This window comes from Barbus barbus (assembly GCF_936440315.1).
Source record: "Barbus barbus genome assembly, chromosome: 18".
In the NCBI taxonomy this organism is placed as follows: Eukaryota; Metazoa; Chordata; class Actinopteri; order Cypriniformes; family Cyprinidae; genus Barbus; species Barbus barbus.
In genome coordinates, this window is record NC_136746.1 from 12016461 (window position 1) to 12043087 (window position 26627).

Here is a 26627-nt window from a genome sequence, read left to right on the forward strand (position 1 = left end):
ACACATAGACGTAGACGAACAAGCACACATATACACAAGCATACGTTCCCACCCTCATGCACGCAACGAATATTCTCACCCTCGCCCCACATGTAGACACACAAAAATGGACATGGTACCCACACTCACACTCCCTATATGCACTCTATACTCCTAGATCCAGGCACCACCACCCCCAGAGGGGTAATCAGCGCCCGATCCCGGAGCTGAACCCCCTTCGCTCTGGCGTGGGGACAGGAAGACCACCCCGGTCCCCGCAGCAGCAGAGAAGACCACCAGCCCAGACCCCGACCGGGCGGCCAGCTCATCCTCGCAGCCCCCGGCCCCGGACAGAGAACAGAGAACAGGGGTGTGAGATAAAAAAAAAAAAAAAAGAGACCCCATGCTTCACCTCACCCGCTCAAATGTAGTGTTGGTGTGTGTTGTTCTAAGGTGCTTTATCACCACTAATTTTCACATAAATAATGTTGCAATGGAAAAAAAATATTGGGTCTAAAAATATACTTTCTTTTCTTATAAAATTCTTATTATATTTTTGAATTATTTCACTTAAAAAAAGTGAATCAAAAGAATTCATATTAACAGAAAAATGCAGAGCAAGTTCTACCTGAGGGGGCATTATCTTGGTTCTTCTCCAGGATGCCTGTGGGGTCTGATATGAGCGAGTAGAAATTAAGAAGTTTGTACATGTTCTGCCAGCACTCGGCAGACTGCTCGCTCTGTTCTGACACTGTGATGGAGTCCGAGTCATCCATCTGAATGGTCATGTGGTCCGCCACGTCACGTGAACCTTTCCGAGATACTTTCGACGTCCTTCGCTCAGAACGTCCCAGCGTCCCCCTTCCACGAGGCTCTCGATTCCTGGTCAGCGTGTCTAGGCCCGGCCCCACCACGGTCCGCTTGCCCTTCTGAGTGCCCAGTCGAGCAGCTCCATTCAGGCTCCCACGCGAGCTACGGCTGAAGTCAGAAGAGCGAAATTCCCGATACGGTCGCGCCTTGGTGGGTGTTGGGGAAGAGGAGCCGGCAGTGTAGCGGTTGAGCTTGATGTCGGTCTGTGTAGCTTTGATGTCATCGATCATCGTGCTGAACTGGTGAATGAGGCGGACCAGGGCCATGTCCACGTGCTGGCGAATTGATTGGCAAGCGAGGGTAAAATGGCAGTGCACACTGGCCTGGGGTCTCCGGCTCAGCTCGTGGAAAGAAAGCGCGCTGGCAGAGGGAGGGGTTGACATGCACTTCTCCAGGATGACTGCGTTCAAACTGAACGTCTCAATCATCAGGGCAGGCTTGAAATCGAGTGGGGGGAGGTTCACCATGCCCTGCCTGAACACAAGGACACAAGATTAAATCAGGGATATGCAACATTTTGACTGCAAGTTCAGGGTGGGACAGTTTCTGACTGGACTGTGTGTTAAGTGCTGTTCTATGTATATATCTATATTTCTTTCTTTTGATGTTTGCACCCATGCGAGTCCCAGTTTGACACAGTGTCAAGTTAAAACCGTTCCACTAAAAATGCTTCTCAATGCATTTTGTTCCATTCAGCTTTGTTTTTAAACACAAGGCATACAAACAGTGTTACCAGTGTAGTCTGAAACAACAAACGTCATGGCTGAATCTTTTAATGAATTATATAAAAAGACTCATGAATTCAGAAGTTACCAGTCTGATGAATCCTTCATCGAATTAACTCACTGAATCTGTCAAGCAGCTACTGAATCAGCACCTGAACCACTTGCTGAATTTCTAGTTATTACTATCAGACAGGGTCAACTTGAAATGAAGAAAGAATTTTGTTTTTGCAATTTCTTTTGTAAAAATGTATTATTCATTTCATTGAATAGTTTAGTCATTTAATTTAGTATTTACTGATATTTTGATTTAACCTTTATTGTAATATTTTCAGTTTTCATTTAAAATTTTAGTCAAGTTATTTGTTTTTGTCATTTTCATTGGTTTTTGTTTTTTATACTTATACTTTTATTTCAGTTTTAATCATTTTAGTACTTCAACTTATTTCAGTTAGTTGCCAAGCAACAGATGTTCTAATTTTTATTATTTTTTTAATATTTATATTTTATTGCTTTATCTATATATTTTTTATTTTATTTCAATTACCAAAATTATTTGTAAAAGTTTTAGTTAACAACACCAGCACTGTAGTTATTTAATTATTGTGCACTTCTGAAAACCCATCCTTACATAAAATGAAATTTGTAACAGGGAACAAATAAATCAATCAATCAATAATTCAATTTTTAAAAATAAGTACGGTTTCTAGAATCTCTCTAGACAGCTGAACAAAAGCTAGCTTGGCAAAACTGTGTTACCTGTGTGCACGTTTGTTCTTCCCGTCTTTGCTGGTGTCAGAGTCGACAATGTCGGCTCTCAAACACTCAAGAGTGCCGCTGAAGGACAGGTGCTCCCCAAAATACATCTTGTAACTAAGCGGAGGAGCATCCTGGGGCTGGATACCAATGTGACTCAACAAAGGCTTAAAAACAACCTGTATAGACAATCCCATGACACACACACAAACAGAATGAGAGGAAGCAATAACATATGTATGGTCATTAATAAATGACAACAAAATATTAAGTATTCCTGGTGCACACACCTGTGCATCGGCTAGCTGCACAGCTGCAGGGCAGAGATTTGTCTCATCTTGACCAAGAAGGTCATCCTGACTCGTGCTGTGCTGGGAGTGTGTGTGCTGAGAGTGTGTGTCCAGTGTGTTCTGATCACTGGACAGTACAGTGTTAAAATCTGATGCAGAAGGAATGGTGGGGAGGACTCCTGCACACAAAGAGTTTATGAAGATTTTCAGTGCAAATGAACGCACTCTAAATCACAGAACACAGTTGAGTCTCTAATCACAGTCACATGGACAGAAACAGACTGCTTGTTTACACACAGTCAACAGACTACTCATATTTATCTGTCAAAGCACTAATCGCTCACCTCCGGTCTGCAGGCTGTTGTGCTGAGAGCGGTTGAGAGGCGAGTCTTGGACGTTGCCACCTGTGCGGTTGCCAACAGCGTTTGACATCCAGTTGTAGAAGCTGACGGAAAATGGCTCCGATAGAAGAGGATGTTCTGTTAACACGTCTGCACCAACATTATTGCCTACCAAAAAACAACAAACATTTAACATTATTTAGATTTTTACTTGAAGAAATTGAGTGTTGTGCTTTCTGCGCCGAAGTCACCATGATGCTCTGTTCTGAGGGGATGTTAGCACACTGCTAAAGTTTTTGACATATTCTGTCAAGTTGAAGTTCTAAAATTGCTATAAAAATGACAAAAGCACAAAGTTTCTAAAACAAATGAAAATAAACTGAAAATTTAACAATGAAAGCATTCAAAATATTAATACATCAACAAATAATAAATAATACTTAGTGACAGAAGAGATTTTTTTATTATTCATTGGTATCAGATACTGGATATTTAATTCTGCATGCTCATTTTCCCTATTTTACCATTGCCGCCTTCTAACAATCAACTAAATCAAACAACTTTATCTTTAATAATATTAACAATTTAATAACTGTTTAAATGTAACCTTAAAATGAGTAAATCTCAAAATTTCTGTTTTTCCAGTACATTAAAATGTTGTGATGCCAAAATTCACTTGTAGGAATTAAATCAATTGAATATTGGTTTGCAGTGTTTTGTTTTTCATTTATTCAATAAAACCGTATAGAATTTTAATATTGACAATTTTGTATTTTCAGTACATCCCTATTCTTTAAGTCACACGCTACCATCTGGAGTACTGAAAAACAAAATGACTTCCTTTACGATCTATACGGATTTGTAAGTTACTAGCAAAAAAAGGACAATTTTATTTCTTTTATTGTGCCTAGTGTGACATATCTACGTGCTGCCCTGAGCAATGGATGGGATTTAGGACTATCCAACCCAGTATGGTGCCTAGGCACTTTAATGGTTTCTGACATTTTCTGTGCACAAAAATAACACAAAAAAAAAAAAGAAAAATCAAACACAATAGGGTTAGTAACCTGCTCTCATCGGAAAACCATATATCAAGAAAATGCATTTGTCTTTCGGATTCACATTTTCCCCCTTCTAATATTAGATTGCAAAAGCAATAAACTCTGAATGAAGAACATCATACCTGTACGTGTCAGGGAGCTGTTCTTGGCTGTGGTTTGTTCGTTTGCTCGATGGGGCGTGGCTTCTAGGAGGTTGTGCAGACTGTGGATGCTTCCTGTTAGATAGCTTAGCAATGACTCTTTCCGAGGGCTGTGATTGGACTGCAGCCCTGTCCGACTAACATGAGCGGGCGAATCGGCTGCTGTATCTCCACTCGTGTAGCTCAGGGACTGGTAAGGGTGGGAACCCTAAAAAAATAAATAAATGAATAAATAAATAGCATTCAGCTTCATGATTTATTATACACATTCAGACCCACACAAACCTTGATTCTGAGGGCAGACTCGCTGTGTGTGTGAGATTTGGAGAGTTTTCTCATGATCTCGACTCCAGTCACAGGGGCTGAGTTACCGGTAGGAGCAGGACGACTACATACTCCTTCTAACAGCATTGTATGTTCACTTACAGTACCTAAAAAGGCACATGAACAACACAAAACAGATAAACCTCCCAAAATCACATGAAATCTGCTGTATATGTTATGTAAAAGGTATTTAAGACAACTACCTGCATCAAACTCAAACTCGGCTCCATCAGCACTGGTGTCACTCTGCAAGGCAGCACCACAGTCTGGCCCCTGTGTCTGATCAGGCTCGATGGGGTCCTGCTCTTTGGGCTTAGGAAGCGGATTGGGTCGTGGCAAACCAACCGCCTTAAAGCCCTGTGTGACAACAATGAACTTCATCCACTGACGAGCAAGCGCCACCAAACCCTTCCTCAAGGTGACCAGAGCAGGCAGTCCATCGTTCTGAAAGATAAAGATGAATAAGTAGTACAAGATTAGTGAGGATAATTAATGACAGATTGTTAAAAGTAATATATGCAAAGTAAGTGTTTATTCTGCTTAAACTGCAGTTTACACATTTATTTTAATACATGGTTCATTGTATCTTGCCCAAGAAGAGTCCAGGATGCAATTGCTAGTACTATCCAGAAGAACATGCAGGGCTCCAGACAAAAAAAAACTAACAAAAAAATTAAGGAGCCACTGACTCCCATAAGAAACAAAAGCGCCAAATTATTTTTTAGGGGCCACAGAATAAATATGATTCATTTCATTTTTTTACACTATAACATTTCAGTCATACTGTCATGTCTTTATGTCTCATCTTTTCTGGTCTTTGACAGCATTTTAATCCATCTTGAAGATGTCCTGGGAACTGCGGTTCACTTAAAGTGGAACGTAAACATATTTTCCAACTTGAGAACTTTATAAAGTCACAAATAATTGTTTATTATACAGAATCTGTGCCAATATCATGGACCATAACTATGTCAGCATCACCTGGCCGCAAAGTGTGGTTTGGGCTCCTCCTCAATGCGTCCTATAAATGTTGTCATAAACTAAAAATCTTACTGTTCAAAAACTTTTGATTGGTGATGTTTTTTTAAAGAATTGTCTTCTGCTCACCAAGCCTGCATTTATTTGATCCGAAATACAGCAAAAGCAGTAATAGTGTGAAATCTGCTAAATGACTAAATGTAATGTAAAATAACTGCTTTAAATATAATTAATTTTAAAATGTAATTTATTCCTGTGATCAAAGCTAAATTTTCAGCATCATTACTCCAGTCTTCAGTGTCAAATGATCCTTCAGAAATCATTCTAATATGCTGATTTGCTGTACAAGAAACATTTCTTCTTATTATTATCATTATTATCAATGGAGGACATTTTTTTCAGGATACTTTGATTAATATAACGATCCAAATATCAGCATTTATCTGAAATAAAAAGCTTTTGTAACCTTATACACTATACCATTCAAAAGCTGGGGGGGGATTATAGAAATTAATACATTTATTTAGCAAGGATGCTTTAAATTGATCAAAAGTGATGATAAATACATTTATAATGTTACAAAAGACTTCCATTTCAGATAAGTGTTGTTCTCCTGAATATTCTATATGTCAAAGAAACCTAAAAAATATATATTCCGCTGTTTTCAACACAATAATAATAATAAATGTTTTTTGAGCAGCAAATCAGAATATTAGAACGACTTCTAAAGGATTATGTGACTGGAGTAATGATGCTAAAAATTCAGCTTTGAAATCACAGGAATAAATTACATTTTAAAATATATTCAATTAGAAAACAGTTATTTTAAATAGTAAAAACATTTTTTAAAGGTTTTTGCCGTACTTTGGATCAAATAAATGCAGGCTCGGTGAGCAGAAGAAACTTCTTTAAAAAACCATTAAAAATCTTACTGTTTAAAAACTTTTGACTGGTACTGTATGTTTTCACACTTCCAGTCTGTTTTTCTTAAAGGGATAGAGTTCACCCAAAAATGAAAATTCTGTCATTAATTACTCACCCTCATGTCGTTCCAAACCTGCAAGACCTTTGTTCATCTTTGGAACATTAAATCCGAGACCTCACTGACCTCACTTTGCACACAAAAAGTATTCTCGTAGCATCGTAAACTTACAGTTGAAACACTGATGTCACATGGATTATTTTAGCGATGTCCATGCTACGTTTCTGTGCCTTGACCGTGGTAGTTCCCTTGCTGTCTATGGGAGGGTCAGAGAGGTCTTGGATTTAATCAAAAATATCTTAATTTGGTTTCCGAAGATGAACGAAGGTCTTACGGGTTTGGAACAACATGAGGGTAAGTAATTAATGACAGAATTTTTGGGTGAACTAACCCTTTAATTAGTAACATGGCATTTTAAAGGAGGTGTGGAATTTTATCGTTAGCCCTTTGCATTGTTTCTTATGTAGACAACAGGTTAAGTAAAACTATGATTATGCAATAAATTTCATAGTTATTTTTTTTTTCTAGCTGACTGATGAGCTTATGGATACCGAATGGTTATCCTGACGTAAATGTATTGTTACATGGCACTGTTTACACGCTCATGTGCCGCACTTAAGCTTTCGCTCATGTCACATTAAAGAGCGCCAAAACAGTATTTACTGTTTGAATTTCATTATGAATCTGGCAGAATTTTAAAGCTAATACTTTAAAATGTAACAGAGCTTATTGTGATTATTGGACAACAAGCACACTACAAATAAAATGAAGTTCAAGCACTAACAGAACACAGCATATAGACTAAAGATCTTGAGAACAAGAAACAATAATAGTATTTTATTATAAACAAGAATTGTTAACGATTTTGCTAATATCCACACATGCTGACAGCTTTACCTGTTGTAGCTTGTTCAAGTTGTGCACAAAATAGACACTGCTTTTCTGCACTTTTACTTCACACATCTCCATCATTTTCGATTTCTCTCATGCTTCCACAACTGAAGCTGCTTTTAGCAGACGTGTCGTAAAACTTTGATGCGTATCCTCTCAGTTTATTACATAAACATAAAAGATGTGATTGCAAAAAAAGCAGGAAAAAAGCCATTACATGCAAATTTTTAAATCATAATATAAATGTATACAGTCGCCAGTGGCAATCTCAACTAAAGCTTCACTCGGAAATTTATATTTTTGGTCGCAAATGTGACCATTTTAGTCGCAGCCTGGAACCCTGACATGTTGAAGTAATTTCAGATTTTACAGTGGCCAATGAAGAATTCAACAACGCAGCAGTATAAGAAAATCTAATACATGTGCAATCATGTGTTCTGCAAGCATACAGACTTACCATGGTGGCCTCTTCGATGACGCTGTAATCAGCCTGCTGCAGGTAACGATGTAGAATATTACACAGTAAACAGGACGGGTTCTCATGAAGATATCGGGCTCGCTTTGTAACACGGTTATACTTGCTGCGAAATGGAATGTGAATACTCTTTTTCTGTTGGGTTAAAGCACACATACACATGCCCATAATATTAGACCAGTTAAATTAGGTCCGCAGTTCTGCTGAATTACACTGCAAATCCAGGGATGTCTAACGTTAAGTATTAACAAGTCTGACCTCCAGGGCCTCAGTCATTATGCAGCCCATTACCGCACACACACGCAGTGTGGCCTCCATGTCCAGTTTCTGCAGGGAGGATTTCAGCTGGTCAATGGGAACCAACCATGCACCGACCGCAGGGGTCGCAGTACTCAACAGATTCAGCTGCCTGCAGACACATTCAATAATACAGACCTCATTAGCCATATAAACGCTGAGCCATGATTCCCTCGAATCAAAGACTTTGCAGCCAAATATATACAATATACATTCCCTGAAAACAACTATATATATGTGAGCCTGGACCACAAAACCAGTCTTAAGTAGCACGGGTATATTTTGTAGCAATAACCAAAAATATATTGTATGGGTCAAAATTATTGATTTTTCTTTTATTCCAAAAATCATTAGGATATTAAGTAAAGATAATATTACATTAATATATTTAGTAAATTTCCTACCATAAATATATCAAAACGTATTTTTTTATTAGTAATACGCATTGCTAAGGACATCATTTGGACAGCTTTAAAGTCGATTTTCTCAGTATTTTGATTTTTTTAGACCTTGACATGGTTGGAGCATGAGAACGGATGTTGGTTGGCGCAGCAAAGCTGAACCAGATCTCTTTTATCGTCAGCTTCATACTGCTGGAGTCAGGGGGAGGAGGCAAGAGGGGCAGATCCTTTTTCAGATCATCTGACTCCACTCCCTCATCCTGCACAGACAAACATGAGTGAAAAACAATACGAGAAACAAAGACCCAAACAAAACTTATAAGATCTCAAATGACCATTAACTATACATTAAGAACAACAACTAAGAACCTGTTCGTCAGAGTCTGAATTGTTGTTGGGTTCAGAAGCAGGGCTCTGCGCATCATTGGGCAGGTTATCATCAGATACATCAGTGCTGTAGCCACTTCCGGTCTGAGAACCACTAGAACCGTTTGATTTTGAGACTCCATCCCTGACACCGCTGTCAGCCCCACCCATCACCCCAAAAGCACTGTAGAGCACGGCTCCTGACTGCCGCCCACCTGAGGAAGAGTCAGACATGCATTTCACACTCCTGAAATACAAATGTTGTTCAGATAATGGTTCAGATAATGCTCTCTGAAATTCAGCACGTGTATAATACCTTTGACAGTGAGGTTCTCAATCCCACATTCAAACATAATCCAACCCCATTTCTCAGGACTGGCGCCAGAGCGAGCGTGGTCAGGGGTGTGTTCTGGGACATGTTCAGTGGAGATAGAGGGCTCAGTCTCATCCACTAAAACAAAGTCATCAGTCTCCTCCAAACTGAAGAGAACCTTGGACTTCTCAAAGGGAATGGCAGTGATGGCACAAGCTCCAAGGTCTGTTACAAACAACAAATATTGAAAAAACAATTACAATTCTAAATAGCACTCAAGGAAAACAATACAATAAAAAAAATAAAACCAATTAATATTTTGTTCAATTAAATATCATATGAACTTATATAATGCGCATAATAAATAAACATATGGATATAAACTTGAGTGTCTGTGTGTACCAGATGAGTCCAGGCCACGAAGTTGGCTGTGTATGCGGTGTATGTTGAGTCTGGCTGCGATCTCCTTGCCCTTCTCAATCCCAGCATTAGAACGGAGAGAACCGCTGGACTGAGGTGCCATCTTAGATGCAGACGAGAACTTCTCCATCATAACAGAGGGCTTTTCTGTGTCCTCCACTATGCCCCTACACATCACACATTAAAATAATAAAAAAATTAAATAATAAAAATATGATATTATATTACATTACACAAATGTTTGCAATTACCTATTCATGCGCAACTGAGTTGCAATCCGGTCAAAACACAAGGCCACTAGAGAGACATGTGTGACACTCTTATTTGATGGTGAACCTTCTTCTACAGACGCCTGGAGTAAACAAAGGTTTACCTGCGGACACATGCACATACAATTACTTTCATGTTTCATTTTTTTTTTTCAATTTCAATGAAAAGATTTCTCTTTCATATACACACACACACACACACACACACACACACACACAGGTACCTTTGGGATAGTCACATTAGCTTGCAAACCCTTTATCTTCACATTGTCAGGTTTGATTGACAGATCAGTTTGTCCATGCGGTGTGCTCAGAGACCCAGGGGTGGTTTCCTCCGTTTTAGATATTTTGTGCTCGAGCTTTGCTGTGCTCTGGAAAACGCAACATTCATCATGATCACATTAAGGTCTAAGTGTGCTGTCACGTCTCTGTGTGTTGTATTGATTACTTACAGACTCAGAGACAGTGGATTTGCTAATCTGATACACTTCATTAAGCACTTTCCCATGCAGGTCATCCAGGATTGATGCAGGGTGGCGAATACTGGCAAAGTGAACCATCGACTCAATGTACCTGGAACAAAAAACAAAGAATTTCACAAACACTGTGGCAGTTATGAAAGACAAATTTTCTTTCCGTTTCCTGTTTTAGAAGACACACTGAAAGGCTTGGGCGTTTCTTTTCTGATCAAATTTTTAGGAGTGCACTAGCAAATAAATGATCCGAAACATTTTGGTGTCATGGCACCATAAGATGGGTGATGTGAGAGTTGCTGTGATGTCTGACCTGTCTAGTGCTTCAGCTACTAAAGGAGTCAGAACCACATTGACCGCCCCTTTGACCTCTACGATGGCTGTGGTTCTCGTCTGAGCAAGAGGCTGATCAACAGTCCAGTCCTCTGTCACTGTTTCCTCATCCGTGTTGTCCATTGCCTGCTTGTCAAGTGGTGTGTAAGGTGTGCTGGAGATACACAAATACACATCAAAATGCATACTTGAAATTATGTTTCATGATAATGAAACCACTGTTGATTTATGATTTCTCATTTTACCTGTTTATATCGCCCATGAGCTGAACTCCTCTGTCCAATAGCGAGGTGGCAGACAAACCACCCTTCACCATCTGTAAAAGAGCAATTAGTAACAACAAATAACGAATGAACAGGCAACATTCTTACACTAACAACATGTCCAGGTCATGTTTTACCCAAAAGTTACTCTCTACATAGAGAAAAATCAATCTCATGACAATTAAGCAAATCCTCAGTAGCCTAATGTAATGTAAAAATACAAATGTATATATACACATATACACACACACACACTTTACAATATATATAATAAGTTACAATTATATATTTATATTAATTTAAGGAGAGTGCTTGATGCTTCATAAAAATATTTTTTATATTTATACAATACGTTTAATATATAGTTCATTCATTTTCATTTACATTCATAAATTACTATTAATTTGGGAAGGGTTCATTAATATAAAAAAAATGATATTTATAATAATATTTACTGTCTATTTATAAACAGACCATTTTATTTATACAAATCATATTTCTTTTTTCCTTGATATTGTTGCTGAAATATGACCTGGACATTTCTTTATAAGATTCATCTAGCTCGGACTCACAACTGCATAAAAAATATATAACAATAAAGAATTTTTTTTTTTAATATAAACCTTAAAAGACGGGATGGACAAGTGGTCAAAGGAGGCGGAGCTCTCCTCACTTGTAGGCGTGTCAAGGTCAAGTGGGCGATGCAGCGATGACTTAGATGTTCTCTTATTGGTCGGCTGCTTAACAGCCCAGTTTGAAACATGATAATGTGCAAGGTAATTTTGGTATAAAGCCATTAAATGTGGTTGAATTGTCAGAAGGCCAGTCTCCGCCTTCTCGGTTTCAATAGAGCCCTCCTCCTCCAATCCAAGTGCAGAGACAAATGAGGCTTGGGAAGTGTGGCTAGGCAGCACAGGTGGGCGGGTCTCAGCGATTGACAGAGGTCCTTCCACACTGTGGTATATAGATGTACGACTGTGTTCTGTGTGAGGCTGACCCTGTTGTCTCCGTCTGCGTTTCCTCCCTGGATAGGTACCTGGACCTTCATCGCTACTGATTGGCTCAAACTCCTCGTTAGCGCTAAAGTAGGCTTCACTGTCAGCCACAGACATGGAGGAGTCAACTGAGCGGTACTGATGGAATGTGCTAGAATCAGCTGATGGAGTGAAAGGAAATGACCCGTAGCTTCTTCTCTGCCTTGGTGAGTCCAGAACATTTTCGTCGCTACGGGAAACCTCGCTGCTAAACTGCACACCAGTAGGAGGCGTGGCTTTCTCTGCGAAGACAGCAGCCGATAGGCTCTTGGTGCTGCCGAGGCGAGCTGATTGGACAGATGACTGGCGCTTGAGAGGAGAGCGGAGTGGAGAGCGCAAGGGCAGACCCTCAGGGATTGGACCATCAGTGGTTACATTCATTAACCTGTAAAACACACAAAGTAAAATACACATTCAAACACTAGAGCAAAAGAAAGTGTAGAGTTGGGTCAAGAACCTGTTTTTATTCAAAACCGGGCCAAGTTAATGTTACCGGGACAGATACATGCAGCCTTGGTGAGCATAAGAGACTTCTCCCAAAAACATTTTTAAAAAATACTAACGACCACAAACTATTGAACAATAGTGTATTTAATGATTGATTGTTCATGTGACAGGTTGGCTTACGGAAGCCCATTTCTGCCATATATTAAAAAAAGTGAGATGAAGTTTAAAATAAGAAATAAAAGTGAAATTGTGAGATATAAAAATGTCTTATTGCAAGCCCTAAACTCACGATTGAGATATAAATTGGTTATGGGAGTGAAATTGTCTTATATAATACAGGAGCACTTGTGTCTGACTCACTCTGTAGAGGGGGAGGGACTCTCTCTTTCTCCAGCTAATAGAGGCAGGGCAGCACTGGAGGAAGAGTTTTCCTCAGACGAAGAGGCAGAGCTGTGAGAGCGCTGAGGTACGTGCAGACTGAGGTGCTGGCCACGTCTCTCCAAGTCCACCATCGGAGCAGGGGAACAGGTTTCTCTCCGCATAGCAACACCTTTAGCTTCAATTAAATCAATCGATAAGTACAATTCACTTGATAACCAACCAACTTCCTAATAGCCACAAACAAAACTTACCATCAGAGAGTTTGGGAGTTTCCTTCGTGACAATCCATTCTCCTGGATGTAATAATGATTGGCCGTAGGACATGTCACTCTCTGCACTGACGTTAGAGAAGGCAGAGCTTGATGAGGGTGTGATTTCCTCCAAGCGGAAGAAGTCCAGGCCGCCAACCGAGCCACCGAAAAACCGACAACCACCAAGACAACCACAACGATTACGGCTTCGCTTGTATTTCTCCTCAGGCCAAAGAAACCAAAGTCTAAAACACACATATACACACACACACAGAAAATATGACTGCCTGCACATTAAGCAATAGAAAAAATAAATCATATAGAATATGCATGAACCTTTTTGTTTTCATGTCATGAAGCTCCAGGAACTGCCTCTGGATTTCATATTTGGCTGGATGGTCAGCGGCCAATGCCACATCAGCCGTGATGAGGTTAAAGGTCACCGAACCCGCTTCAAGCCAATGAGAACGCCGAAGGAGGGGTGGAGGCAGGCCAAGCCTTGCAACTTCCTGTTGCTCGATGAACTGAGCGATCACTACGTCTTGCAAAACGGCACTAATGCCTTCGCCGACAGCAGCTGTGTGCAGATTACATGTGGCCAACCGCAAGGCTCCGGTCTGATGGGCAAATATGCATACACTACTGGTCAAAAGTTTGGAATAATTAAAATTATTTAATAGAGTTGTAACGGTACATGTCGGTACAGGTCTTTCTGTTCGGTACGCATGTGTGCCAAACAAATCATTCCATTTTTCAGGAAATTCAAACAATAAATGCCGTTTTGGCACTCTTTGATGTGGTGTGACATATCGCCGTATAGAAGCCTCAGTTCTAATGGTAGCTTGGAGCGCGAGTGAACGTGATCATCCCTTCCTCTTTACTACTAGTTTTAACGCAAAATATACATAAATGAACAAATATTGCCTTGTGTAATCACTCAATTAGTGTTTTAATTGCAGAAAGACGTCAATAAACCAGCACGTAAACAAAATGTCACATAGTATTTCCTTTACCTCAGGCAAGTCTTAAGTGTCCACAGCTCGTCATTTTCTAGAGAAATTAAGTCTAGAGAAGAGAATTTCACGAAATATTAGACTATATACTCATATTTTACTATACCTGTTAGTGATGTCACAATTATTTAATGCATGTTTAAAATCTTTTATGAAACAAGTTTAAGGTCATTGCACACGGAATCCAAAATTTTTGCACGTTAAAAAATAAATACGACCTTGCGTTGTGTCAATCACATTTACACACTGCCTCCGAAACTCAGTTTAGAGCAGAAGCTGAGGTAGATTTTTAACCCTACGTAAATTTTAATTGTAATTTAATTTATTTAAAGAAAGAGTAATTTGTTCAGTAAATTCAGTTCCATTGTTTAATTAAAAAAAAAAATTGTTTTAGTTTTTTCCTCCTGCTGTACCGAAAACATACTGAACAATCACGTCAAAACCGAGGTACGTACCAAACCATCATGTTTGTGTACCGTTACACTCCTATTATTTAATGTTTTTGAAATAAGTGCATTTATTTGATCAAAAATACAGCAAAAACTATATTTCTATTCGAATATTTTAAAATGCAATTTTATAAAGCTAAATTAGTCTTTAGTCATGCATGCTCATTCAGAAATCACTCTATAAATAAATCAGTAGCAGTATTGTCACCTGATCAATCGCTAGTCATACCTTAATATTGGCTGCACAGCCGTGTTCAACAATGAAAACCTGGGCTCCGTCAACCGTTAGTCGAGTCATGGTGTACTTCAGATCCTCTGATGTGCGACAGGGACCAGGCAGGGCAGCATGCTACACGTACAGGCACACAGTCAGTTGTGTAGTCGTTTTAAAAATGATGTGAATATGACAGTGCAGATGTGCGTGTTTCTGTAATACCTTGGCATCACAGACTCTACGATCAACTCCATGTTGGCAGGTGACAGATGGTTTTGGCTGCTCGAGCTGGAACTCTCGGGACACTACATGAAACACAAAGCTCTCGCCCCACTCCAGAAGAGACGCACACTGAAACACAAACACTACCAGATCACATCTGCTGCACCAAACGCATACAAACAGTAATTAATGCTGTCAGTAGATTAAAATAAATGTGACTAATGTTAATGTTAAATCATCTTGACTAATCCCTTTTGGTGACACATTCAGGAGCATTTTAAAGATAAAAAAAAAAGGTTCGCTACTTGTTAGGATTGCATTTTTAGATGAATATAAAATATTAATATCACACTGGCAAATGCATTTGTAGCACCATATCAGCATCAGTTATATGTATAGCAAATAATTAACAAAATGAAACAATTTTTTTTTTTACAACATTACAAAAACAACTATAATTTAAGAGATCTTTTGGTTTGACATTTCAAAAAAAATTTTGATTGGTAGTTGACGCTTACTGATGGATTGTGAAGGTAAACAAGACAATAATTTTTAATGTCTATGTATTATTTGCTCACTTTTAAATTGAATTAACTAAAGGAAGATGTTTAAGATGACTACTATGCTTAACAATATATAAATCTCATAGATAGGATTTTTTCTATAGATTTTTTTCCAAGCGCTTTAACAAAAATCCAACCTTCACATTCTCCAGTCCACATGCCTGCTATGCTTCTATTAAAAGTGTAATTACTGAGAACATTTTCATTCAAACACATTTTCATGAGTGATGCGTCAAAATATTTGTGCGAGGTCATCATGCCACAGACATTACTAGAAAAGTTCCTTTACAAAAGTCACATCCCTTTTGTAGTGTCAAAATAAATGAGTCACCTGTGGCACACTGACTCTTCCTGTAAGAGCTCCAGCTTGAACGTCGATGAGCCAAGCATATTCGAGTGCGTCACTGCCCACTGGTAAGCCCTCCACTGAGAACATAGCGTGGGCTCTCATCTGCATCCCCGAGAGGCTCAGATGCCCATCTCTCAACACAGCATCAACAGCAGGCCGCTACACACACACACACACACACACACACATACACACACACGGGAATAAATTACACAAAACAGAAACATCACAAGAACTTTAAATACCAGCACCTGAGAGAACATGAACAAGGTCACCTCCTCCCACTCCCACCTGATAGTTATCACTGACAAACACATGTAGAGGCGAGAGAATGAGCTGTAGCATGGTCTCCTTATAACCCTTTTTCATCTCAAAACACAGGCGCTCCAGGAAGCCTGTAGGACCCTCTGGGCCATCACTGCTACAGTGCTGTAAAGAGAGAACAAATAAGATTTACAACCACACTCGCGATTCCTGAAGGAAAATATCAGTGCCTGCAAGGCATCAAAAAGTGGAGGCTCACAATCACGATTGCGAATATGCTCATTTAACAATGATGTCTTCACTTTGGCTCCTATGAATGAAATTTCTGAAGCGGTACTGACCGTTGGAAGTCGTCCATGGATTTTGTGCATATTGATGAGTACAGTGATGTCCCAGGGCCGTAGGGAGAGAGGGTGGGGTGTGCCTTTAGAGCGGTTCTGCTCCAGACCCAGCCCGGTCCAACCAGGCGGAGAAGAGCAGGAGCTCAGCACAGGGCTGGAGAGAGACTCCTCAAAGTCTGTGTACATGTCGTCCTCTCCAAAGTAGTTCTCCTGCACAGATAAACACAACAACCATTTTAATGGGATACTGCAGTGCCATTTATTTAGTCGCCCTCATTTTAATCTGCCATTATAAGGAAAAGAGGAGTGTGTTGTGAAGGACACAAGTTTGTTTAAATAAACATAATAAACGAGTTGGAGGTTTTAGTGATGCATCTGCTCAGTTTAAGAATCCTGGACTCATTTGGAAGCATACATGCATATACATGTGTACCTTGATGGACACCAGCGCTCTGAGGAGGGGGCCATAAAGGGTGATGTGGGAGTCTGGGCTCAGCTCCATCTCCACATGTAAGCGGTCAGGGGGCAGCAAGCTGGGGTCAGAGGAAATTCGAGGTGGAGTAGGCACAGGTGGAGCGTGTTCTGGCGGTCGCAGTGCTGACAGCATGGACTCCTCTATTTCTGATACTGCACGCAAAGTGAAGTGTAAAAAGGTCAGATTAATAAATGTACTTTGCAAGTAAAAACAGCAACAGAGATTTCATAAGTAAACATATACTAAGGTTTTGACACACTTGACTGAACCAATGCATCTAACGATCAAAATATTTTGCTTAAATGCTTGAAATTTTTTTATGGACAAATATAAGTGGTGCCTACATATGAACAAAACTAAAATTTTAATTAAATGTTTTGGTGAATGTTTAATTAACTGCACAGTTTTCTGTAACTAACCGTGATTATTCGAATATATCTTTCACAATTAATCTCCAAATGAATGCAGAACAACAGAAAGATATTATTTCAAATAGTTGCTATTTTAAACACTTGTATTATAAATGAAGACCAGTATCAATGATACTAGCACTGAAACTCATGCCTCTGTTACATGGATTTTATTTTCAATTTCTTGGGTAAAATGAGTAATATAATGTCATTCAACATTACAGTATAACTGAAAGCCAGGTCTAAACTGCAAATGATCTGATTGTTTTATTTATTAACAATTATAGAACTTTAAATATTTCAAATTTAAATGAACTTATGACAGCATTCACAAACATTTCTAGTTAAAACATTTGGTACACTGCAAAAATACTTCTTTTTGCAATCCTTTTTTTGTCTTGTTTCCAGTTTGGGGTAAGCAAAATAATCTTGTTTTCTGTTTGAAATAAGATTATTTTGCTTACCCCATTGATAGATTATTTTGTTCTTCTAAGCATAAACTCTAAGCAAAAAATTGACTTGTTTTTTTCTGAAAACAAGACAATTTTTACTTGTCTAGCAAATCCTTCTTGATTTAAGAATTTTTAGATCCAAGTAAGAAAAGCATTTTTTGCAGTGTATCAGTAGTTTATATGAAGATCTGTCACAAGTATTCATATTTACTTCCACATTTACACACGTCTGTCTTATTTATTGAGATAAACATGTTACATGTGACAAGATTAAAAACAGGCAGCGAGATGTATGTAGCTTGGGCTACATGCAGTCCCCCAAAATGTACTTTGATTTGCTCAATTAAATATTTCCACTTGATTTGATGGAGAATGCAGACCTATCAATAAAGTAGTAAGCGTGTCTAAAGAATCTTTATGATATCTATATAATACGTTTATTATTTGTATTGTTTTATTCAAACGCTTACATGATTGTTTGAGCTGCTGGTCAGTTTTCTGAGGGTAGATGGGATGCCAAGTATAGTCTATAATCAGCATGAAGTTCGGCACACTCCAGCAGTCCACCCAACCAGCCCTGGAAACAATAATACACACCCATAAACACAACAGAAGTGTCAAAGAGCAGTGCAAGTGAGAGGAAGCAGAAAAGAAGAGGGACAGAAATAGATCAATGGTACGCTCTTACTCTACATGAGTCATGTTCCTCCAGCGGGGTTTGTTGTTTTTGGGAGGTGCTCCTTGCCCTTCTGCTGGCATATTGCCGTCTGGAGGGGTCTTACAGTGCTGGTAATCCTTAGTGAGGGTGAGCAGTGGGTACCGGCTGGGGTGACAGTCAGGCAGACACAAACGCATATCTGTGTCCTCAGCCTAAATGAGAGTGATCATTCAGAGGAGATTTAGGTGGCCGCTTATGTTTTAATGTCATATAAGGTTGTAATGCTTGATCATACATCATTCAGCACAACAGACAAGTGCGTGTAAATGTTTGCAAGGGTGTACACTCACTCTCAAACAGAAACGTGTGTTACAGGTGACCGGGACAAAATCGTGAAATGGCAAAGTGAAGTCAATATTCAGCGTTTCCCCACAGGCAGCGAGATAAACTACAGACAAAGAGCATGAATAGGTTAGAAGTTATTAAGAAAGCAAGAAAAAAGTCAAACTGATTCCATCCATTATGTTTAGAAGTGCTTGATGCTTTGTTTTACAGTCTAAAATCCTTTCATTTGGCACTAATATAACAAAGTATTAAAATAACTAACAGGCTTTGTTCAGACTGTTTAGATCTTTATAGCTTGAACAGAGAATCAATTTAAAAATGAAAAAAATAAGCTAAATATTTGAAAAAGAAAGCTAAAAATTGATCTTTTTAGTTTGGCACTAAGAATAACTTCTCTGAAACTTTCTTTGTAGTATATTTTCTTTTATTATTACTTAGTAATAAGAATCCTGGACCCATATGTGATCATATATATATGTATGTACTTTGACAGACAAATACATTTTTTTGTTATGCATTTTATGTATACTACCTTTATCTTTTATTATCAAGTGTGTTCCATCTTTTATCTTATGTTATATTAATTATGGAAATTTGATTTGTTCTCATGTGAAGCTCTTGGTACTTATTGTAATGTTTTGCTTTGTAAAGCAATTTGACCTGCATTTCCTAAAATTTTCATAACAGGTAGAAGACCTATGAAGTTTATAAATAATATTTAATATTCAATCAACCAGCAAGTATGCAAATAAATAAACATTACATATACAAAATCTAATTTAATCTAATCTAACAAATCCAATCCAAACTCCCATCATTCAGGATATTATGTGTATGCAGCATCACATCAGTTTTGTCTTTTACATCTTCCTTAATCACTATCAAAATGACAGACTGTCAAAACTGTGTGTGGTGTGTATACAAAGCCTTATTAATTTGTTAGATTTCCTACAGTGTTCACATTTCACAAACACCATATTAGTTTTTTCCAGTGTGACATCCATTATGAAAGTCTCTCTCACCATTCTCCTGCTGTTTGGTGGAGCAGTCAATCCAGTTGTGTTGATTGGCAGCCCAAATCATTTCAAACTGGTGAAAGAGTACCTTAAACTTCCACGAATATGGAACGAACGAGTAGATGTCCGGTTCACTGTCGCTGGCCCAGTCCTCGATCAGATCTGCAGGTCACAACAGAAGGAAGTCAACCGGAGGATGGACTTTAGACACATTAGTTACAGGTAAGAGAGAAATGTCACCTGTGAAGAAGTTCTTCTGTGCATAGATGAAGTGGTACGTGGCTTTGTAAACCTCAATCTCACACTGCCAGGACTGGGGCATGTTCCACACGCGTGGATAGCTGGCTATAACGTGGAACTGAGGAGTTCAAGGACAGCTGTTAGCATTCAGTATGGTTTATCCAGCTTAGCTTTAGGGCAGAATAATTAAGACATTTACAAGGACATTTAAGCAATTGTTTTCATTATACATATCATTACAATTATCATTAAAATAATTCAGAATTTATATTCATCACTTGTTTCAACAGCCCAATACACTTCTATTCTGACACTACAGCCCTCCCAAAAGTGCTGCGTGGGTGAATGTCAGCAAAGTGGGAAAGGGCCTCGCAATATGCAAAATCTGAATTATTACAAATATTACTACTCTAAATTCATGTTTGCAACAAATTTCCCATCTTCAACAATAAATTTCAATACAATTACTGTCAGATCTCAAATCGCCTGCAGCAAGCAATGTTCCAATTTTCTGAAGATTATCAGCTCTGTGCACTAAAAGTTTCAAGTTACTCAGCATATTGAAGAACTACGCATGGAGTCTGTCTGATCAGGTCTGGTAAACATGACCTTAAACCAGCCTAATTATGCAGGGCATCTTTAAGCCAGACTAGTCCATTTTGAAAACACAGTTTTGCATAACACTTATAAACAATAAAATCATGTGCTGCACTCACAGCCAGCATTTCAGCCTCTAGCAGTGTCCTGTACAGCATACTGCTGGTTGCATCTACATGTAATAACTGGCCTTTAACAGTGGGAGAATAACCTAAACGGAAATAGAAAGGCAAAAATGGGTTACAAATAGTATGATATAAAACTGGGGAGGGCAAAACTGCAGTTCGTAATAATAATAATGAGTCAAGTTAATTTACATTAAACAAACAAAACCTGTCAAATGTCACCCTCATTAACTACTCCTGTTATTTTTCATAAAAGTTTGGAAGTTACCATTCTCCCCAACAGCCATGGGTATGTTGACCTCAAGGTAAGAACCTGCTCCTACATTCACATGAACCGCATTAGTTTCCTGTCAAGACAAATGGATTATGGGTTAGTGAGTAAACAAAGACAAAAGAGGGTACAAATTGTTCCTATGAATGCAAGCAAACTTTGCCCTAGCAAACATTTATGCATAGGAGTGTGCCACTCAGAAATGAATCATTAGATGTGTATGTGTGTGTAAATACCCTGTTCTTTGTAAATAGCAGGTCTATTGTTGCATCAGCTATGATGTTCATACGCAGCTCAAAGGCAAGGATCTGTCGGGGTTTGCCTGGTGTGGCAACATCGCTCACTTTCATTGGCTGATAGTCTGCAGGCAGGAAGAACTTCCACAGGCTGTCTCTGTAGGAGTCAAATCACAATGTAATGAATCTAAGTTTTTCTCTGTTTTTGAAAGAAAGAAATACTTGTATTCAGCAAGAATGACAATAGAGACATTTACAATGTTACAAAAGTTTTCTATTTTAAATAAATGGTGTTCTTTTGAACTTTCTATTCAAAGAAACCTGAAAAAATTAAGTAGCACAACTGTTTTCAATAAAAAGAAATGTTTCTTGAGCACCAAACCAGCAGAATGATTTCTGAAGGATCATGTGACACTGAAGACTGGAGTAATGATGCTGAAAATTCAGCTTTGCCATGACAGCAATACAATTTATTTTAAAATATATATAAAAACTGGAAACATTTAATTTTATATAGTAATATTATTTTATAATTTCACTGTTACTACTGTAATTTTGATCAAATAAATGCAGCCTTGGTAAGCATTAAAGACTTCCTACTGACCTCAAACCTTTAAAAAGTAGTGAACCAATAGAAAATTACTAAAATGTAAACAGCTGAGACAAAAAGGTCTATTCCTGCTGCTGTCTATTACAATAGTAATAATAATCAAACAGCAATACAGACCAGAAAAACAGAATGTCACTTAAATGTAGTAGCTTTAATAAGCCTTCCACAACCGGAACAAAACCACAAACCAAACTACAACCATGTGAGCGTGTGCCTGTACCTCTGTCTGTCGGCCCATGGGCCATAGTTAAAGTCTGTTCCTTTGCCACACACAATGTCCAAACCCCAGCACGGAGGCAAGTCCTGTAGCTTGGCATCTTCAGAGCAGACTTCTGTATCTCCATTCTCCAGTTCCTCTGGGACCAAACCTAAATAAAAACAGCAAACATTTGCTAAAACACTCTCATCACTGTTTATCACGCAGACCTTTATTCACAAAATAATGAAAGACAAAAAAATGAACCAGTCACAATGATTACCTGGTTCATCCTGGTAGTAGTAGATGTCAACATCATTCGACTGCATGACCACAAAGCCCTCTCCCATGAGCCTGGGAGGTCTAGAGACAGGAATTCACTTTTTAAACAACATCTACATCACTCTAACAGATCATTAATCATTAGCAATCGAGCAGATGACAATCAAGACTAATCTTCTTGCATACCAATTCATTACATCAATGAAAATTAACTTGTGCTTACTTTCAGATAAACCATAATTGACATGGCAAAGAGCTTATCTATACAAAAAGCAATTCATGTTCAGGTCATTATGTTAATATTACTTTCAATCTAAATTAAATTACACAGATCAGTGAGTATAATTGTTGTAACTAATGGAACAAATGAACAGCTCTGATTACTTAAACCCTCTACTTAAAAAATCCTCATTAATAATCTTTGATAATTATATTTACATAATACACACACATACTGTAGAGTAAATTCATGTCTCATGATGCAGTGAAAGACTACCGTATTCTCACTATACAACTCAATATTTGTGTGTATAAGCAAAAATGTCTTCCTAGTATTTCCCTGTGGGTATTATAAAAGCGCATTTTATAAATAAAAGCATATTATAAAAACTGTAGTGGTGATTTGACATTTATTCTAGCCTATTATCCTGCATCAATCCAGATATTTTGCCATATTCTCCTATTTTCTATTTATACACCATGTCATATGCACTGTAATGGTCAACGGCCACATATACCTCATTATCACTTGTACACAGCACCTTCTCTATTTATACTACATGCCATTTGCGCTGAACTGGTCATTGGCCATCTATACTTCATACCATCTGCACTTAATATTATTTAAAGACTTTATTAAATCAGCTTTGCAGCTGTTATCCAAATTCCAGTTTCACTTCAAAAGTTGACAGATTAACTTTTCAGAAATATAAGCAATTTAAATGTAAAGTCTATAAACAGAAAATCACAAAGAGATATTAATGACATGACTCATGAACCTATCCGAATTTCTGTCTTAAGATGCCGTTATAACAATAAAATGTCTTAATAAATACTTTTGTTTTGCCATTTCTATTAATCAAAGAGCCATAGAAAATTTTGATCAAATGAAAGCAGCCTTGGTGAGCATAAAAGACTTCTTTCAAAACCCTAAAAAAAATCTTATCAACCGCACACTTTTTAATGATAGTGTAAACAAAAGGCTATTTACAAAGAACAAATCAAGGGCTTGTCAACACAATAAATTGAAATGTATTCAAAAGATTTCACGCTCTCTCTAAATAATATACAGTATGCCTATTTGCACATCAGTTTAGATTATAGCTATTTCATTGGCTCTGTACTTGCACAAAGACTAGAGATTATTAGACTCACTCATCATTCTGAAGGCCCAGGTATCGCGGGCTGGGCACCAACATTACACGGACGTTCTCCAGAGACCCCTTCACAATGTGCATGAACTGATCCAAGTGGCTGCTAGGTGGTTTGGTGGCATATGTCAAGAAGGCATCATCAAAATTCATGCAGAGGGTCTGGGGAAGATGGTGATTACCGAATGCAACACGACCCTGAGGGCAAAACCAGCGAGAGTTATACAAGTTGAGGCATGGCCAGGTAAATATTAAGTAGATTTAATTCTTTGTTACAGTATGGAGTATGAATGACGCAGGTAGCAGTGTGCTGATGTCAGACAGGAAACGGGTGAATGGGAGAAATGTGGACTGCAGAACTCACTGTACTGATGTTGACTTTGATGACGGGGATGAGAGACCTCCAGGAAGATGACGGGTCCTGAGTCTCAGCTTTAATGTGAACACTTCAAAAACAACAAAAACACATCGTCATTCATGAGCACATTCGGATATGAAGTACTGCACCATTACGGTCTAAAGAGAAAAAAACAACGCGAATGCCTCCAAATCATTGTTTACATTCCATTTAGAAAATTCGATGAACAATAAATCAATGGTTTTGTAGCCATCACAAATACTGCCTACATGTGGAAATGCTCAAACAACATGAAGCTAGACAAAAAAAAAAAAAAAAAAACACTTCCTGTTGCTAATTACTCAGCAAACAGATGGATGGTTGGGCCAATGCTTCTATGTTGGGATGGTCAATGTTTACACTGAGGAAATCAGTCTATAAATAGCTTATTTGTAGTCGTTTCTGCATATTAAAAGCTGGTCCAAGCATTTCAACACTCAAAAAAAAAAAAAATCACTTCACCTTTAATCTTATGTACCAGAATCGAAGCCATTTTTTTCTCGTATTAGTGCAATGTTTACCTCTCCAGGGATTTATCCCTCTGCTCTCGCCCTTTCTCCTCATCCTCGTGGGGCGGGATAAGGGTGGGCTCTAGGCCAAATATTTCCTGAAGCCGAGTGTACAGATCCGTGCGATTATACACGTGGAACTCAAATCCGTTAACCGTGACATAGAGCCGTGTCTCAGCCTTTGGGTCTAGAAACAGCAGAACTAACAATATATCAATACACATGCATTTCACCCACAATTCATGGAGAATTGTCATTGAAAATAAAAGACATGTACAAAATTTGTGGGATTTATGTTATGATTAAACATGTCCCTGAAATAACAACATAAATCTGTCACAATTTGTTATGCTTTTGCACTGACCATGCTGTTTCTGTTTGGGGTTGTACATCTTCCACCAACGAAATATAAGTAACCCATCTTGAATTCTGGAAAAAAAGTTACCAATAGAGTAGACATAACCAATAAATAATGAGAAAATGCACAGAGACAACAGGAATAAGTAGAGTGTCAAAAAAGCAATGGAGCATAAAAAGGACTTCGATAAAAAGGACAGAGTTTGAATTATTCTGTGTTGTGTACCTGATCGACATGTCTTCATTGATGAAATAGACATCTCGGAACATGACCTTGCCAGACAGCACAGAGAATGAAAATGAACCTGGAAAATAAATAAATAAATAAATGAAACAAAAATCAATCAAACGAGCAAAAACAACAATATTGAGGCTAACTCACCGATGTGTATGTATCCATTCTTATAGAGACGGTTAATGATGAGGGTGAGGATGAGTCCAATATTACGGGAATTATAGTATGTCAGGTATATGATCCATCCACATGACATAATAGTGGCTGTGTAAAACATAAATCCAAACACAACATACACATAAACCACCATCTTTAATAACCGAGTAGGCTATTAGCCTTATCGAGCAAATAACACAAGCTAAACTAGTCACCTGCAAGAGATCTACACTACTGTTTAAAAGTTTGGGGTTGGTAAGATTTTTTTAAGGTTTCTTAAACAAGTCTCTTACACTCACCAAGGCTGCATTTATTTATTCAAAAATACAGTAAACACAGTAATAATGTGAAATATTATTACAATTTCATAGAACAGTGTTCTATTTAAATGAGTTTTAAAATGCAATTTAATTCCTGTGATGGCAAGACTGAATTCTCAGCATCATTACTCCAGTCTTCAGTGTCACATGATTTTTCAGAAATCATTCTAATATGATAATTTGATGCTTTATTATTATTAGCGTTGAAACCGTTATGCAGCTTAATTTTTTTGTGGATGATTGAATACCTTTGACACAGAATACATGATTCTTTGAATAGAAAACAGCATTTTTTTAACCAGAAATCTTTTTTAACATTGGATATATCTTAAAAGTATAAAAGAATAAAAGCATTAACTTCATATGAGAAATACTGAATCCCAACTTTTGAACAGTAGTGTATAATACAGTAATACAGTGTCTGTGCCGAACATTGTGTCATGTCAACTTGAGGCTGTGTACTCTGAAAGCAGTGAGTCGGTAAGTAAACGGAGTTATACGAATATACATTTACAAACTATTTAAATTAGGCCACAAGCATCACAAGCTTGCTTTGATGCATCGGTTAAATGATGTTTACATATAGATAAAAAAAAAATCATAAATGATATTTGTTAAGAAAATCATTTTATTTTAGACAGATGGTGGAAATAAAGTAGTCTAAAACGGAAGTGGTGCACTAGGTACCTTAGGTCTAGACATTTTTCTAATTATGATCTGCAGAACAAAAACAATTTCTAAATCCCATTAGCTGCCCACTTACCCACAAGGAGCCACACAAAAGTGGAGTTGCGTCTGGTGAGGTAGTCATCTAATTCATTATAACTGGGGAAACTGGTGTTGGTTTTCTCCATGGTTACACCCCACTGCAGATAAGCAGAATAGACATCAAATTACA

General features: G+C 38.1%; 1 protein-coding gene across 10 annotated transcripts in view; it reads right to left on the reverse strand.

The window, feature by feature from the left end:
* Nucleotides 1–26627, reverse strand: part of kiaa1109 (KIAA1109) — a 66201-nt gene that overhangs the window by 34547 nt on the left and 5027 nt on the right. For 8 of the 10 annotated variants that reach the window (XM_079439770.1, XM_079439774.1, XM_079439773.1 and 5 more), the window contains exons 2-46: nucleotides 26493–26595; nucleotides 25401–25517; nucleotides 25245–25323; nucleotides 25026–25090; nucleotides 24674–24863; nucleotides 24120–24201; nucleotides 23760–23953; nucleotides 22387–22466; nucleotides 22128–22275; nucleotides 21298–21454; nucleotides 21059–21137; nucleotides 20785–20876; nucleotides 20069–20186; nucleotides 19835–19990; nucleotides 18818–18915; nucleotides 18498–18679; nucleotides 18280–18386; nucleotides 16906–17099; nucleotides 16473–16682; nucleotides 16159–16296; nucleotides 15850–16026; nucleotides 14956–15084; nucleotides 14749–14868; nucleotides 13394–13674; nucleotides 13058–13302; nucleotides 12786–12981; nucleotides 11568–12363; nucleotides 10927–10997; nucleotides 10662–10835; nucleotides 10328–10448; nucleotides 10100–10246; nucleotides 9858–9979; nucleotides 9589–9773; nucleotides 9190–9411; nucleotides 8877–9088; nucleotides 8616–8767; nucleotides 8068–8218; nucleotides 7792–7944; nucleotides 4687–4927; nucleotides 4445–4590; nucleotides 4142–4367; nucleotides 2962–3126; nucleotides 2618–2796; nucleotides 2331–2506; nucleotides 608–1323 (exon numbers count right to left, since the gene is read on the reverse strand). In XM_079439770.1, the coding sequence (XP_079295896.1) occupies nucleotides 608–1323; nucleotides 2331–2506; nucleotides 2618–2796; nucleotides 2962–3126; nucleotides 4142–4367; nucleotides 4445–4590; nucleotides 4687–4927; nucleotides 7792–7944; nucleotides 8068–8218; nucleotides 8616–8767; nucleotides 8877–9088; nucleotides 9190–9411; nucleotides 9589–9773; nucleotides 9858–9979; nucleotides 10100–10246; nucleotides 10328–10448; nucleotides 10662–10835; nucleotides 10927–10997; nucleotides 11568–12363; nucleotides 12786–12981; nucleotides 13058–13302; nucleotides 13394–13674; nucleotides 14749–14868; nucleotides 14956–15084; nucleotides 15850–16026; nucleotides 16159–16296; nucleotides 16473–16682; nucleotides 16906–17099; nucleotides 18280–18386; nucleotides 18498–18679; nucleotides 18818–18915; nucleotides 19835–19990; nucleotides 20069–20186; nucleotides 20785–20876; nucleotides 21059–21137; nucleotides 21298–21454; nucleotides 22128–22275; nucleotides 22387–22466; nucleotides 23760–23953; nucleotides 24120–24201; nucleotides 24674–24863; nucleotides 25026–25090; nucleotides 25245–25323; nucleotides 25401–25517; nucleotides 26493–26583 (8080 nt within the window). In that variant the 5' untranslated portion in view covers nucleotides 26584–26595. The remainder of the gene's footprint in view (nucleotides 1–607; nucleotides 1324–2330; nucleotides 2507–2617; nucleotides 2797–2961; nucleotides 3127–4141; nucleotides 4368–4444; nucleotides 4591–4686; nucleotides 4928–7791; nucleotides 7945–8067; nucleotides 8219–8615; nucleotides 8768–8876; nucleotides 9089–9189; nucleotides 9412–9588; nucleotides 9774–9857; nucleotides 9980–10099; nucleotides 10247–10327; nucleotides 10449–10661; nucleotides 10836–10926; nucleotides 10998–11567; nucleotides 12364–12785; nucleotides 12982–13057; nucleotides 13303–13393; nucleotides 13675–14748; nucleotides 14869–14955; nucleotides 15085–15849; nucleotides 16027–16158; nucleotides 16297–16472; nucleotides 16683–16905; nucleotides 17100–18279; nucleotides 18387–18497; nucleotides 18680–18817; nucleotides 18916–19834; nucleotides 19991–20068; nucleotides 20187–20784; nucleotides 20877–21058; nucleotides 21138–21297; nucleotides 21455–22127; nucleotides 22276–22386; nucleotides 22467–23759; nucleotides 23954–24119; nucleotides 24202–24673; nucleotides 24864–25025; nucleotides 25091–25244; nucleotides 25324–25400; nucleotides 25518–26492; nucleotides 26596–26627) is intronic. The other 2 variants (XM_079439767.1, XM_079439775.1) reach the window with 1 other exon arrangement.